The sequence below is a fragment of the Mirounga angustirostris genome, unplaced genomic scaffold (genome assembly GCF_029215605.1).
Source record: "Mirounga angustirostris isolate CCGP_5_RB_7025 unplaced genomic scaffold, mMirAng1.0.hap1 SCAF_3, whole genome shotgun sequence".
Classification (NCBI taxonomy): Eukaryota; Metazoa; Chordata; class Mammalia; order Carnivora; family Phocidae; genus Mirounga; species Mirounga angustirostris.
Genome location: NW_026991711.1, coordinates 117,894,775 through 117,910,903, shown reverse-complemented (window position 1 = coordinate 117,910,903; position 16,129 = coordinate 117,894,775). Strand labels below are relative to the sequence as shown.

The 16,129-nt window shown below is 38.1% G+C and overlaps 1 protein-coding gene across 20 annotated transcripts in view; it reads left to right on the top strand.

Annotated features, from left to right (window-relative positions):
* NEB (nebulin) overlaps positions 1-16,129 on the top strand; it is a 215,213-nt gene that overhangs the window by 124,371 nt on the left and 74,713 nt on the right. For all 20 annotated transcript variants that reach the window (XM_064586520.1, XM_064586524.1, XM_064586538.1 and 17 more), the window contains exons 91-106: positions 684-788; positions 1,682-1,789; positions 3,222-3,533; positions 4,329-4,532; positions 5,407-5,511; positions 6,108-6,215; positions 7,002-7,313; positions 8,369-8,572; positions 8,906-9,010; positions 12,550-12,654; positions 12,755-13,066; positions 13,773-13,877; positions 14,621-14,719; positions 14,916-15,017; positions 15,158-15,265; positions 15,692-16,003. In XM_064586520.1, the coding sequence (XP_064442590.1) occupies positions 684-788; positions 1,682-1,789; positions 3,222-3,533; positions 4,329-4,532; positions 5,407-5,511; positions 6,108-6,215; positions 7,002-7,313; positions 8,369-8,572; positions 8,906-9,010; positions 12,550-12,654; positions 12,755-13,066; positions 13,773-13,877; positions 14,621-14,719; positions 14,916-15,017; positions 15,158-15,265; positions 15,692-16,003 (2,706 nt within the window). The remainder of the gene's footprint in view (positions 1-683; positions 789-1,681; positions 1,790-3,221; positions 3,534-4,328; positions 4,533-5,406; positions 5,512-6,107; positions 6,216-7,001; positions 7,314-8,368; positions 8,573-8,905; positions 9,011-12,549; positions 12,655-12,754; positions 13,067-13,772; positions 13,878-14,620; positions 14,720-14,915; positions 15,018-15,157; positions 15,266-15,691; positions 16,004-16,129) is intronic.

Sequence of the window (16,129 nt, the reverse complement as noted above, 5' to 3'; positions counted from 1 at the left end):
AAGGCCAAAGTAGAACAAATATTTCTTTAACTCCTATTAAATGCTAAAACCTGTAGCATAATGCTGCATTTTAAATGGTATGATGTTGTATTGGTCAGGGTTCTCCAGAGAAATAGAGCCAGTAGGGGATATAAATATGTATAGATATAGATATATGTATGTACATGTATATATGTGTGCTTATATATGCATATGAGAGAGATGTAGGTAGATCTGTAGACTGCATCTATCTGTGCATACACACACACAAAGAGATTTAATTTTATGGAATTGGGCCATATGATTATGGAGGCTGGCAAGTCTATAAACTCAGAGTAGCCTGGAGACCTACAGGAGAGTCGCAGTTCAAGTCCAAAGATGGTCTGCTGACAAAGTTCCTTCTTGCTCTGCGGAGGTCAGTCTTTTTTCTATTAAGGCCTTTAGCTCATTGGACAAGACCCAGCCACATTACAGAGTGTAGTCTGCTTTACCAAAGTCTACTGATAAAAATGTTAATCTCATCTAAAACCTACCTTCACAGAAACATGTATAATGATGTCTGACTAAATATCTGGGTACTGTGGCCTAGCCAAGTTAACACATATAATGAACCATCACAAACATTAAAAAAAAAAATTTCCAGGTTAATTTCTAAGGCTTAATGTTTCAGATATCCACTATTAATATTTCCCTTCTCTCCACAGAAACTATATCATGATGCGTGGAATAAAGATAAAACCAACATCAGCATTCCTTCTGACACGCCAGTCATGCTGCAGGCCCATATAAATGCCTTGCAAATCAGCAATGTAAGTAGCATAAATATGAAGTGTAAAAGCCTTTATAGGACAATATATGTCAGCTTGTGGGGTGTGGTATAATGGACAAATTACCTAACTTAGAGATATATACAGCTTTTGGTGCTAGACATTTTCTCTTTAGCTTCCATTCCCAATGCAGTATGAATGGAAATTCTCTTTTAAACGTGAGTTTAGAGCCATGGATATCCAACAAAGAGTTGGGATATCTGAATCCTATTGGGGTCCTCCTTTCAATCTTGAAAGCATTGTTCTATATCCAATGTCCACAGCTCAGTTTCATCATATATTAGTTGAGAATAATGAAATCCCTAGTTAAATTTCTCTTACTAGAGGGAGTATGAGGTAACAGTCTCTTTTATCTTTATAGGTTTTTGATTGATCCAGAACTGTCTTGCTTGACATTTCAAAGCCATTAGAAAAGCGAAAAGACAATTTTTAATCCTATTCAAAGAGTAAGATATATATAAATACCTATGTCACATCCCTTTAGCAGGGACCTCTGAAAAGTCAAAAGGCAACATTAGAAAAAAAAATCTGACTGGACCTTACATGATACCTTGATGAAGATTTTCTAGCTTCATAGTTGATTCTTAGTTTCCACATATTGCATGGTGGGGTATTTTCAGATGTGTACCATATTGTGATGAAGATAAATATTCAAACATTGAGTAGATCTAGATGTTTAGCTTTAAAATTTTAGTCAGAAGTATCCTGTACTCCATAAAGGAAATAGCCAACAATCAGAAGAAAAACTCAGAAATGACTGTTTTTCCTTATGCTGTCTTCATTTACATTATGTCATATGATTCATATTTTGGGTACTTTGAGTATATTGACTTATTTTCAATTTTTGTAAACAAACCTGTGTTTTTCCTCAATAGAAACTTTACCAGAAAGACTGGAATGAGACCAAGCAGAAAGGCTATGACTTAAGAGCAGATGCCATTGAAATCAAACAAGCCAAAGCCTCCAGAGAAATCGCCAGTGAGGTACAGCCTCTATTTCCTTGTGGTTTTTCTCTTCTTACAACAGATAGGGAGGGTATTTTGTAAAAATTGGGTTTTTAAAAAAAAAACTATGTAAACAATTTCATTTTGTTTTTCACTGAAGACTTTCTCTATTTAAAAACATTAAAATGGAATGAAACACATTAAGGTTAGCATAGATGAGGTATTTGTATAAATAATTCTAAGTTGTTTCTAAGTAGAAGTTAAAAAAGCATGAAGAATCTATGCAGAATTCTTGGGAAAAATTCAGGAATCAATATATTTGATTGTTGACCAGTGTCATTTAATCCCCCAAATATTTATGACATTCTCCATAAGTACAGACCACAGTTGAAAATTTCATAAAAGACTTAGGACTGAAAACACATTATATATATATAAGATTTTTTACTGGAGGCTTATGTGTAATGCTCTTAGTAACCTTTTGAAATTCATTTAATAGTAATTTAAAAACTTAGTTAAAATAATTATCCTACCAAGCTCCCTACCTCCCACCCCCAGCTCCAAATCTTTAAGCAACCCTGTTCCCTTTCTCTGGGTTTTTCTCTGTTTTTTATCTCCTGTATCCACCTGTTTCTTCCCTCTTACTTCTCACTTTTATCTCTAAAAACAATAGCCAGTCTGTAGTATCTGCCTTACTCCCAGTTCTCTCTCCCTCCCTTTTGTCCAAATTTTTCTATGCTATCCAAATATCGAAAAGAAACAGACACTATCTTACTCTAGTCCTAAGACACTTAGGTGTGGGCAAGATGGAAACTCTTGTCCCCAGGCCTTTTGTTGTCATCTGATTCAAGCCAATGACCTTGCTTTCCATTCCTGTGAAATATACACCTTTTTTTTTTTTTTTATCTGTCTCCCAAACCACACAAATCACTTTTTCCTACCTGAGGTATTGTTAGTATTCTTGGGGGACCATCTGACTTAATGTTCCACTTTCCAGGCAACCTTCGAGACCAGGATTACACCCACTGTGTCTTATTTTCCACATCTGAAATATGTGATAATAATATTATGCACTTCACAGAGATGTGAAGATTAAATGAGATTGTAGTTGCTATTACTCAACTATTTTTAACTAAAAAATTCAGTAATTTCACATGAATCAACCCAATATATTTGAAGCACTTGTAATAGTGTCTGGCATATAGTAATTGCTCAGTAAATGTCAGCTATAATTTTTTGTAATTACTCTTATTCGCCATACTACTACCCTCCTGATTTCCTCATGTTCTCTATCAAAGTACCTAAAATAGCCCTATCCATTTTCCTTAAAGTGAACTGAAATCTGTAAGGACTGCCAGTGTTAAGCTAAATTTCTATTAAGGTGAGGAAAATATTCTGGAAACATTTAATGAAAAATCCTCTTACTACAGTATTTTCATATGTCTTTTTCTCTTATTTTTCACAACTTTAGTACAAATACAAAGAAGGTTACCGTAAGCAACTGGGCCACCACGTGGGTTTCCGCACCCTACAAGATGACCCCAAATTGGTATGGTCTATACATGCTGCCAAGATCCAGAGTGACAGAGAGTACAAGAAAGCTTATGAGAAGTCTAAAGGAATTCACAATACACCGTCGGACATGATGTCAATTGTTCAGGCCAAGAAATGCCAGGTCCTGGTTAGCGATATTGATTATCGCAATTATCTGCACCAGTGGATATGTTTGCCAGATCAGAATGATGTGATCCAGGCTAAGAAGGCCTACGAACTGCAGAGCAATGTGCGTATTTTATCACCAGACTCTTGGGGAGACGTGTGTCTCTGTATATCATCATGGTGTATTCCCTAGGGACGTAACTTAAGTGGTAATCTTAATAGAACTTAACATAATCTGTACATTTTATGGTGGCAGAGTTATTGTGAACATTTTCTGTCTTATAGAGGATTCCTTCTCATGTGGCAAGGCCTTAAGCATTAAGACAAAAAAAATCACTCTCTTATTCTGTAATTAGATATAAAATTTCAGTCCCAGTTTTAACCCATTACATGTGCATGATCAGATATCTAAATTTCAGAAATAAATGTGAACGTAAGGAAATGTTGCATTTTAAGTTTATCCCGCACATGTAGGGAAAATGTATGTGTATATATTTATATATAGATAGAGAAGTGTATACAAATAAAAGTATATATCTTTTCCTCATTATATATGCATCTAAAGACCTTAGTCTCGCAAATTCTTACAGATGTTATTCTCAGCAAAAAAGGCAGATTTCAAGTGGCGAGCACAGAAGCTCAACCTTGTATAAAAACAAAATTATGTGACATTGCTCTCTGTCATCCACAAGTGGCCCTTGTCAGCCCTGCTCCAGTTCCTGTAGGATACTGTGAACTTCTCCCAGCGATGCATGCCAGGGATGTAGCACCCAAATATTAATATTTAATGTTGATCCTTCTATTTCATGGGATTGGCCACCCAGCTGATTTAGATAGAGGGAGTGCGTGGCCTGCTGGCGTCATGCTCTCATGGGCAGATTTGACTCCTATGCACTCTGTGGTCCTTTTCTTCATGCAGAACGTGTACAAATCAGACCTGGAATGGTTGAAGGGTATAGGATGGTTGCCAGAGGGTTCTGTGGAAGTGATGAGAGTGAAGAATGCCCAGAATCTCCTGAATGAGAGGTTGTATCGTATAAAACCTGAGGACTTCAAATTCACCAGCATTGTTGATACCCCTGAAGTCATCCAGGCAAAGATCAATGCTGTACAGATCAGTGAGGTAAGCTGGGTTGATGATACATTCGGACATATTGAAGAAGTCTCAATGAGAATTCTGACTGTGAACTTTAAATTGCTAACACTAGCATTAGAACCTTGAACATTCATGTATCCAGATAGAATTTCATATAGTCAATCAAGTAACGGTATCCATATTTCACTTACTTAGATGACTCTTTGGTTGACATAAGTGTGGTAAGCATCTTTATATTCCACAGACTCTGATACACACTTTGAATACATTTTGAGTTCTTGCTTGTAATACAAGTCCACCAGTTAATACTATGATCACAAAACTGCCACCTTTTTATTGCTTTTCAAGCATGAGGTAAGTTGAAAAGTCCAGGGGTGGCCTCAATATTAGATATTATGATAGTTACTTGGGCCAAGAAAGCCAGGAATTGATTAGTGATATGGATTATCATAGTTACCTGAAATGTAAATACCTGCCAGATAATTACATGTGAATTAATGAAAAAGATCATTTTACTACCATATTTCTGACTCATTTTCTATTTATATTATATCACACATCAATATATTCTTCTCGTTAAAGTCACTATTGGCACCTTTTAAGTAAAAACACAAACGAAGGGGTTCCTGGGTGGCTCAGTCAGTTAAGCATCTGACTCTTGATCTCAGCTCAGATCTTGATCTTGGGGTCGTGAGTTCAAGCCCCGTGTTGGGCTCCACACTGGACATGGAGCCAACTTAACAAAAAAAACAAAAAAGATCTGCACAAATGAAAACAAAATGTGATCTACATTTATATCTGAGAATATCCAAAGAGAACCTTTAATTGTACCTGTAATTTTATTCATGTAGCAATTGACTTATTTACTTATCAGCCATCCTTTGTTTTTCCTTTTTACCAGCCATTGTATCGTGATGCCTGGGAGAGAGAGAAGGCGAATGTGAATGTACCAGCTGACACTCCAGGGATGCTGCAGTCCAAGATCAATGCCATACAGATCAGTGATGTAGGGGACTACACATCCACTTACTTTACACATTATTTTCTGCCTAACTGGAACTTAACTTGATACGCTCCAGAGGGAGTTTAGCAAAAGGCATTTCCCTATCATTCCTTCTATTTCTAGTCTTTATTTTTTTTAATTTTATTTTATTATGTTGTTAGTCACCATACAATGCATCATTAGTTTTTGATGTAGTGATCCACAATTCATTGTTTTCGTATAACACCCAGTGCTCCATCAATACGTGCCCTCCTTAATACCCATCATCGGGCTAACCCATCCCCCCACCCCCCTCCCCTCTAGAACCCTCAGTTTGTTTCTCAGAGTCCATAGTCTCTCATGGTTCGTCTCCCCCTCATTTTTCCCTTCCTGCTCTCTTCTACTTTTTTTTTTTCTAACATATAATGTATTATTTGTTTCAGAGGTGCAGGTCTGTGATTCAACAGTCTTACACAATTCACAGCGCCAGCCTATTTTACAAATCTTAAGGGGAGACTAATTTTCAATGTAACTTAACAGGTTTTCTTAAACACGTCAGTAATGCTGACTCAGTGGCTCCCTCTTCAGATTAACTGTGGCATTGCAATCTCCCTTTGCAGAAACAATATAAGCAAGCGTGGGAAGATGTCAAGATGACGGGTTATGACCTGCGGGAAGATGCCATCCCAATTCAGCATGCCAGAGCTTCCAGGGATATCGCCAGCGATGTGAGAGCTCCTCCTTTCCCAGCCTTCACCAACACTAACTAATAGACGACACACGGGAGTTAATACTTTTCTAATCTTTTACTTAATTCCCCTGTAATACACTTAAGTAGAATGGAGATCATCGGGATTAGTGTCTTGTTTTGAAATCTCACATTCAAGGATAACTTTTACAACAGTTTGGTGATCCTTTTGCATCAGCGCTTGGTTCTGCTCTTCTTATGTTTAAGCCAGATTTTTATTTTCAGTATCTTCTCATTATCATTTAATTTACAAGCACTTATAAAAATTCAATGGGTACAAAAATTCAATGAAGTACAGCGTACATAAGTTGTTCCTGACATAATTTTATATAGTTGATGGACAAGCATTTTTAAAAACTGATGTTTGTTTTAATGTGTGCTAGAAAAATAGTTTTTTTCCATTTAAATGGGATTATAAATTTTAGAATAAAAATCTTTCGAAGTTTACACTTTAAATCTATTTAAACAAAGAATCTAGTTGATAAACTAAAACGTGAAGGTGGTAGACAGTGACTGAAGTTTGGGAAACACGAGATAAGCCTGTACTGGGGATAATCTAGAAGCATAGTTCTTGCCTCAGAGGTGCTCACTATGTTTTTGTGCATGTGGACATAGAAACCAATGCGTTAAGAATCATAAAACTTATAATATGGACTTAAAGAAAAACACTGCCCAGTCTAAGGGAGATGGAGTTATTTGGAGCAGACTGTTGAGACAAAGTGAGTTTGGAAAAATGACTCTTCTTTCTTCTGTTCACATATACCAGTATCTATACAAAACCGCTTACGAGAAACAAAAAGGCCATTATATTGGATGTCGCAATGCCAAGGAAGACCCTAAACTGGTTTGGGCGGCAAATGTATTAAAAATGCAGAATGACAGGCTGTACAAAAAGGCCTACAATGACCACAAGGCCAAGATCTCCATCCCAGGGGACATGGTGTCCATCAACGCTGCCAAAGAAGGCCAGGCATTAGTAAGTGATGTGGATTATCGCCAGTACCTGCACCACTGGTCTTGCTTTCCCGACCAGAATGATGTGATCCAAGCCAGGAAAGCCTACGACCTGCAGAGTGATGTAAGTTGTTGCTTGTGCAGAGAGTACCAACTGAGGGGCCTGGATAGTGAGCTGTTCTCCAGGAAGAAAGCCTCCACAGCTTTGCCTGGTCATCCCTCGGAGGACTTGGGAAAATACAACTCTCCCTACATAAGCACTTCCCTTTCGCATTTTTACCAAGTTTACTGATTGCCTCTCTTACTGCTGGGCTTATTGGGAGTTTTCTTTTTTACTCTTTGTGGTGCCACCAGAATTCTTCTATAGATTCCTAAATGTGTGCAGTGTTTGTAATGTCCTAAACATGAGAATTTGCATGGTCCCTCAACTGAAGAATGACAGGGCTACTTCTTTGAAATTAATGTCAAAGGTCAGCAGCATGCTCCAAACTCACTAGTTTCCCTTAACATGGTATTCTTCACAACACGGTGTTTCATTAGTTTACCTGAAGTATTTTTAGATTTACTCATATTTTCTGCCCATTCAATTTTTTGGAAATCATGGATTCCATCGGGATATTTATTTCTTGTGTAGAATGAATGCCTTCTTTTAATTATTTATTACTGCTTTAAAAGTCCACCTGAGCTAGAATGATGTTACTTAAATATTATTCGAGATCTTCCATGCATCCCACAGAGAGAGAGCTCCTTCTGTATCGTTCTGCTTTTTAGAGTATGTATTGGTGCCCCCGCCACAGAAAACAAAGCAGAATAGAACACTGCTGTGCATAGGATGAATTGTGTTTGTCAGGCCAATGCTCAATTTTAGTTATTGTTTGTGGGAGGTAAAATAGAACATAAAACTGCTTTCTTGGGTGCCTGGGTGGCTTAGTCGTTAAGCGTCTGCCTTCCGCTCGGGTCATGATCCCAGGGTCCTGGGATCAAGCCCCGCGTCGGGCTCTCTGCTCGGTGGGAGGCCTGCTTCTCCTTCTCCCTCTCCCCCTGCTTATGTTCCCTCTCTCGCTGTCTCTCTCTCTCTGTCAAATAAATACTCTTAAACAACAACAAAAAACTGCTTTCTGACTTTGCCACAATTAAAAAAAAAACCCTGCTTCTACCTACCTTTGTTTTCTTTCCCAGGCCATCTATAAGGCTGACTTGGAGTGGCTCCGTGGCATTGGCTGGATGCCTGAAGGGTCTCCTGAAGTGTTGAGGGTCAAGAATGCCCAGAAGATCCTACAAGACAGTGTCTATCGGACCCCCGTAGTGAGCCTCAAGTACACAAGTGTTGTTGACACACCTGAAGTTGTCCTTGCTAAGTCGAATGCTGAAAATATTAGTATTGTAAGTCACCTTTCCCTCGTATGTTAAAATTAAGTCATGCTTGTAAGTGACTGATAAATAATTAACCTGGCAATCTATTTGTAAGATAAGAACGTTGATGATAGCAAAGGTTTTAATATGTAATGTTGGTAAGATTGTGTTCTTGTTATTCATAAATTTTAAATGAAAAATATTAATACCAATTTAATATTAAATTTGAGTAACTTATGTGAAAAACTTTTAGATGTTTCTTCCTTAATATGAAAAAATTGGGGATCAGAAAAGTTGAAAGTTGTACACTGGAACTAGCAGAATTACAAATTGCAAAATAATTTTGTGGGTTTTTTCCCATAGCCGAAGTACAGAGAAGTTTGGGACAAGGATAAAACTTCAGTCCACATAATGCCAGATACGCCAGAAATTAACCTCGCCAGAGCCAATGCTCTTAATATGAGCAATGTAAGTACCTCAACAGACTCCTTTTTGGTTTGGAAAGTCACCCAGTGGGTGCTATGATATCCCTAGGGAACTCTTCATAGGCAAGAGAAAAGATTGCCTGAAGACTCTTTACCATCAGCCCTTTGACCAGGAGTGAGGAAAGGAGCAGATCCCTTGCTCTGAGTCACCCAGCAAGGCCAGTTACTGGTGAGCGCATGTCAACATGACAAAAGGGAGAAGGGGATAAGGATGAGAAACCTGAAAGAGGACTGGATGAAGAGACACATGAACAAGAAAGGGACATTAGTGACAGACGAACACAAAATAATGATGAGAATTCTTTGCAAAACTCTATATGAATTTGAAAACCTAGATCTAGAGGGGATTTTCTAGGAAATCATAAATTACCAAAATGACCCAAGGAAAAGAATAAAAACATATAGCAAGAAATTAAGAGGATTATTAAAGATGCTCCTTCCTCCTCTCAGATATCAGGGTCATCCAGATGATTTCATAGGAGAATTCCTTCAGAACTTCAAGAAATAATCAAACAATCATAGAGCCTAATGAAAGAAGGAAAGCCATCACAATTACCAAAACTTGTCAAAAATAATTCCACAAAGGAAAACTGTAGACCAATAATGAGGAAAATCTTAAATAAAAGGTTAACAAATAAAATTCAGTAGTACATGAATATGATAGGAGACAAACAATTAGAGTTCATCCAGGAATGCCAAGAGGGTTCCATATTCAGAAACCTAATAATGTAATAGCACAAAAGAGAAAAATCACACATTCACCTTATTAGATTTGAAAAAAGGCATGTGACCAAATCCAATATCCATTCTTATTTTTAAAAATAAAATCCTAGTAAAATAAGAATAAATGAATATCATAATGTGACTAAAAGAGTAAATCTCAAATCAAAGGCCAGGCTCATCCTTAGTAAGCTAATCTTCTCATTCAAGCTAGGAATAAAACAAGGATGCCCACTGACGTCACCATTATTATTTAACATTTGCTGGAACTACCAGCTAAGTGAGTAAGTTCCTCACTCAAGCCAAAATAATTACATAAGAGTAAGAATAAAGATAAATGTTGGGTTTAAAAGGCAAAATTATCTTTACTTGCAGGATAAATCCTTATGTCTGGAAAAAGGAAGAGAATGAACTTAAAAATCTATTAGATAAAATGAGAGAATTCGATGGTTAGCCACACAATTTAAGAAAGCTCAAGAAAGGTATTGTCTTCATGGATCACAGAGATTTCTTATGTGTAGAATAAATATCACCCTAGAAGAAGGATACTACTTTAGTGCAGTTCACCATGGTTTGGAACTTCACATCTTCCAGAAAATAACACATCTTTATGAGAGAAGGAAACTGCCCAGCAAAGATTCCTCACCATGTGCCAAACTATACGCATTAGCTCTGTTGTAATGAGCTAATTTTTTCCAAGAGATGGGAAGAAAATAAAATTTGGGGCACTGATACATTTTTTTTTCATACAAGAATAGTATGGTGCAGTGCCCTCTCATCACCAAGTGACTGGTTGGAGAGGCAGTCCATTCTTCACCTCAGCCTCTTCTTTTCAATCCAGAGGCATCTTTGGCCGGACAATCAGGGAAGGTCTCATGTGCTCTCTTTTGCATGATGCATTTCTCAGCTGAAAATACCAGAACCCTACTGTTGATATCTTGATGTAAGCAAGACTAGTATTTGAAACTATGCCAAAAGTAAAGTTGTGAACTTTAGATATTAGATATGAAGACATTAATGAGAATGGCTTGTGCTTTGGAAGAAATCAAACATCGTATTTGAATGCTAACCAAAATGTAATTTTTTTTTTTTTAACGCATGGGGTCACCATGACTATAATCTTGATAAAATCCACTATTTAAAACTGTTTCTATCATTTGGGAAACACAACTTTTCAGGATATTTGTATACGATTTTCTAGTTAACCAAGCAAATTCATGTAAAATTGACTCATTTAATCTTCAAACTAATCATATGAGTAAAATAGTGTTACTTTGTTTTTATCAGATGGGAAGGTTGAGACTTAAAGTGATTGAGGAATTAACCCATGATCTTAAAGTTAGTAGGTGAAGTTTGGCCTCAAACTCAGATTTTTTTTTTAATAAAAAATATACTTGACTACATAAACAAAAATTTATTACATAAATAAAAATAGTGTAACAATATATGTAATAAAACTAAAAACAAAAGATTTTAAATAACGTAATAAGTTTGCATTAAATATTCCCAATACGTTGAAATTGGAGAATACTATTTCTTTTGTACAAAAAAAAGAGTCTATTGTTAAATAGGACCACCCAAAATTCATACAAAAACTTGAATGAAAATTCATACAAAACTTATCTGTACTTACAAGGACAAAATTTGTATGAGCACTTCATATTTCAGATATGTAAAGCCCATGAAACTATTAATTGAAACTCATCTCTCCTTTCTGGACTGTTAAAGCTCCTATATTGTTTGGTATGATTTCTGAATTATACATTTGAATTACTGTTATTTCTGAGAATCTCTGACATTGTCAACACAGAATGTGTCCATTTAAATATGAACATATATTTAAAAAGCTATCTGTAAATCAGTCACTACCCTACTTCTCTGTACAAATAAAAACACGCTGTATTTTTTAAAAAAAAAAAAGGCTACTGTGGTGGCGCCTGGGTGGCTCAGTCGGTTAAGCATCCAGCTCTTGAGCTCAGCTCAGGTGTTGATCTCAGGATCATGAGTTCAAGCCCCACACTGGGCTCCACTTTGGTGGTGGAGCCTACTTAAAAAAAAAAAAAAAAAAAAAAAGCTGTTAACCTCCAACTGTCCTTCAGAAGGAACATCTAACATTCCCAAACAATATTCATCACCAACCACATAAGAAGATCTAAGAAACCATCCTGGGGAAAACCTCCCCACAAATATAAAAAGTTTATAATTCTGAAGATTATAAAATTGACTTGAATTCTAAAATTAAATAAATTGAATTATTGAATTAAATCCAGTAAGGGGCTCCTGGCTGGCTCAGTCGTTAAGCATCTGCCTTCAGCTCAGGTCATGGTCCTAGGGTCCTGGGATCGAGTCCCACATTGGGCTCCCTGCTCGGCGGGAAGCCTGCTTCTCCCTCTGCTACTCCCCCTGCTTGTGTTCCCTCTCTCACTGTGTCTCTCTGTGTCAAATAAAATCTTTAAAAAAAAAAAACAAAAGTAATCCAGTTGTCCTCATTAATGTCTTATCCCAATGCTACCAATACGCCAGGACAAAAAGCCACTAAGCCCTGTCATATAAACCATGAGGTATTACAGAGAAGCCATTATTTAAATTAGAAAGAACTCTCATCAAGCCCAGGTCTCTGAACTCCAGACACCATTTCATCTTCCAATAGCATGGTAGAGAATTATTCTTTTACTTATTCCCTTCTTAACAGATTCTGGGACTTTAAAACTGGACTACTTTGATTATTAATTCTACTTGAACCCTTGAAATTATCAGTACATCTGAATCCGAAATGATACCCTATTTTTTTGTCCTCTTCAGAAAATTTACCGTGAAGATTGGGATGAAACAAAGATGAGCTGTGATGTACGGCTGGATGCCATCCCTATCCAGGCTGCCAAGGCCTCCAGGGAAATCGCCAGTGACGTACGTGTGGCCTTGTTTGACTTGTCAGTTTCTAAGCAAACATCCTAGGTGCATCAGGAGTACATACTGTGATCCATCTGCTTTGTTTTTCCATCTCCAGTATAAATACAAGCTTGACCATGAGAAGCAGAAGGGACACTATGTGGGGACCCGCACCGCCAGGGATGACAACAAGATCCGCTGGGCCCTCATAGCTGGCAAGATTCAGAATGAAAGAGAGTACCGGCTGCACTGGGCCAAATGGAAGACCAAGTTCCAGAGCCCTGTGGATATGCTTTCCATCGTGCATTCTAAAAATTGCCAGACCCTAGTCAGCGACATTGATTATCGCAATTACTTACACCAGTGGACATGCATGCCTGACCAGAACGATGTGATTCAGGCCAAGAAAGCCTATCAACTGCAAAGCAATGTGAGTGGGCTACATTTTAGGATGAGCTCGTCTATCATTTTGCCATGACTCCCAGAAAGTTTATATTCTTAAATTTTTGTATCATCACTTCCTGTCTTTATACAGCCAAGGGTTTGGTTTTAGTTAGACCTTCTAGTACAGTGTCAAAAATCCGCAAAGCTGTGGAAGCTCTAGATTCTGTATCAAGGAATAAAGGGTTGTGTGAATACAAATCTTAATTGTAACAATATAAAGACAACGGCTGTGAAGATACTATTTATGGAATTTAAGGAGTAACAGGTTGATATCATAAGTAAAACATTGGCAGTCCATGGAAAGGATGTAGGCACAGATAAGCTTTTATAGTTAATACAGTGTTTAAAAATCTTGAGTTAATTTGCCAAGGTTTTTTTAAATCAGGAAATTTGGGGTACAAATCTAAGATTTCTTAGTTCTTTAGGAAAAAATCAGAGAATGAAGCTCGGGACATGCATTACACCCCTGGCAACAATAGGTGGAGCTGAATTGAGGCTAACCCCCTTTAAATAGAAAATAGATCCCCCAGTTTTTCATATCACCTGATCTCCTAATGAATTTACTTACGTTACCTGCCTGGCTGCTTGAGTATGTCATTCTTATGTGTATTTCTCCATCAAACCAAGGGATAGAATAAATAGGACCCGGTTATGACCAGAGTTGCTGAAATCACTCGGCCTTGTTTCCACAGGCTGTCTACAAGGCGGACTTGGAATGGTTACGTGGGATTGGGTGGATGCCGAATGATTCCGTCCCTGTCAATCACGCTAAACATGCTGCGGATATCTTCAGTGAGGTATTCCAAGATTTCACCTGCCATTCAGTGCGTTTCCTGGGAGACTGAACAAAAATATACAAGCCAAAGCTCAATCATTCCCCATCAGCAATTTTAACAATGGCAATTGCTGTCATTTAAGCCAGACATACCTTTTCCCAAAACAATCCTCTACTGTCCCTATCACATCAGGGGACCACATCCATAATACAATATACAGTATAATCAGCTGATGCTTGGAATTATATAAAGGGAAAACGTCTTTTGTCAGAAATGGCAATACACTTGGGAGAAGTTTGTTCAGTTGAAAAAAAAGTATTGAGTAACGTGATACACAGAATGATACAGTACATGATCTTGGTAGGTAAGCAAATCTGCTACTTTAAAATCCGTGGGAGGGCGCCTGGGTGGCTCAGATGGTTAAGCGTCTGCCTTCGGCTCAGGTCATGATCCCGGGGTCCTGGGATCGAGTCCCACATCGGGCTCCCTGCTTCTTGGGAGCCTGCTTCTCTCTCTCTCTCTCTGTCTCTCATGAATAAATAAATAAAATCTTAAAAAAAAAAAAATCCGTGGGAGATATAAGAAGCCAACCCAGTTGTTAAAAAATAAAATGCTAAGAAAAAGGCCGAATTGCCAAGAAGGTGCCATTCAAATACGGCACTCTACACTTCTGGTAGAGACAGGCCCTTAAATCTAGTGTCTCTTTCTCAGCTCAGACAGGACCAGAAACTGCAACTGTCTGAAAGATATTTTCTTTCCTATAGAAAAAATATCGCACAAAAATAGAAACCCTCAACTTTACTCCTGTGGATGACAGAGTTGATTATGTGACTGCAAAACAAAGTGGCGAGATCCTCAATGATGTAAGTACATGTCTCTCATTCTAAAATTGCCCAATCATGAAATGTCATTTTCAAAGCCTTCCACCTACGTTAGCTCAGCATGCAATCATTGTCTGCGATATGGATTGTAATCATTGAGACGATGCTAGCATTTGCTTGGACAACATTATGCTTTCTTAACATCAAGTAACTTACACCTCTTGCCTCTCCTTTCCAGATTAAATACCGGAAAGATTGGAATGATACCAAATCGAAATACACCCTCACAGAAACCCCTTTGCTGCACACTGCCCAGGAGGCAGCCCGGATACTGGACCAGGTATGGGTTTTAGCCACATGCCTGGTACTCTGTGTGGGGACAGAGGACCATAGTGTAACTGTGGGACATGGATGCACACGATCAATACCTCCGTTCTAACTCCTTCGTGTAAGCCTCTATTGTGGCTCTCTGTCTTTTAGTATCTCTACAAGGAAGGCTGGGAGAAGCAAAAAGCTACGGGTTACATTTTGCCTCCAGATGCGGTACCATTTGTTCACGCCCATCACTCTAGTGACGTTCAGAGCGAGGTAATTTATCTGTAGATGAGTGCACGCTGCAGTGTGCCTGGGGCTAGCAGGCCTGGCCAGGCTTGGGGGATGGTTGAAGTACCTACTCCTTTCTGGTCCTCCCTGTGGGCTTTGGGGGTTTTGTCTTGTTTTGTGGGCTTCTTTAAAAGCTATTGTTTGAGTGCTTTACTTTTTCTTCTATTCCCTCACTTCCTTAAGATTGCTAAGCTTTCAAATAAAATATAGGCAGAATTAGAAAGCAAATCTATTTTTTCTATTTTTAAATTGATATTTCTTTATATTTATTTATTTCAGTGCTTTTTGTTATTTATTCTGAGGGAGGCAGAGGTAACAAGAAGCTGAAGGACTGCATTTGCTGATGTTTCAAGCCCCCCTTTTCCTTGAGTGCTTGTCAAAACTGATGCAATCTCTATTTTCTCCTACCAGCTGAGATACAAAGCTGAACACGTAAAACAAAGAGGTCATTATGTTGGTGTTCCGACGATGAGAGATGATCCCAAACTGGTTTGGTTTGAGCATGCAGGCCAGATTCAGAATGAGAGACTATACAAAGAGGACTATCATAAAACAAAGGCCAAGATCAATATACCTGCTGATACAGTGTCGGTGTTGGCCGCCAAGCATGGGCAGGAGCTTGTCAGTGATATTGATTACCGTAATTACCTGCACCAATGGATATGTCATCCTGACCAAAATGATGTGATCCAGGCAAGGAAGGCCTATGACCTACAGAGTGATGTAAGTGACTTTGTTTCTTAATTATCTAGAAATGTTTGGTATACTTTGAGAATTATAAGCAGCATTCTGGAAGCACCAAGCTTTGAGACTTCAAGCCATAAATATTAAGTTTGTTCCCAGAAGGGA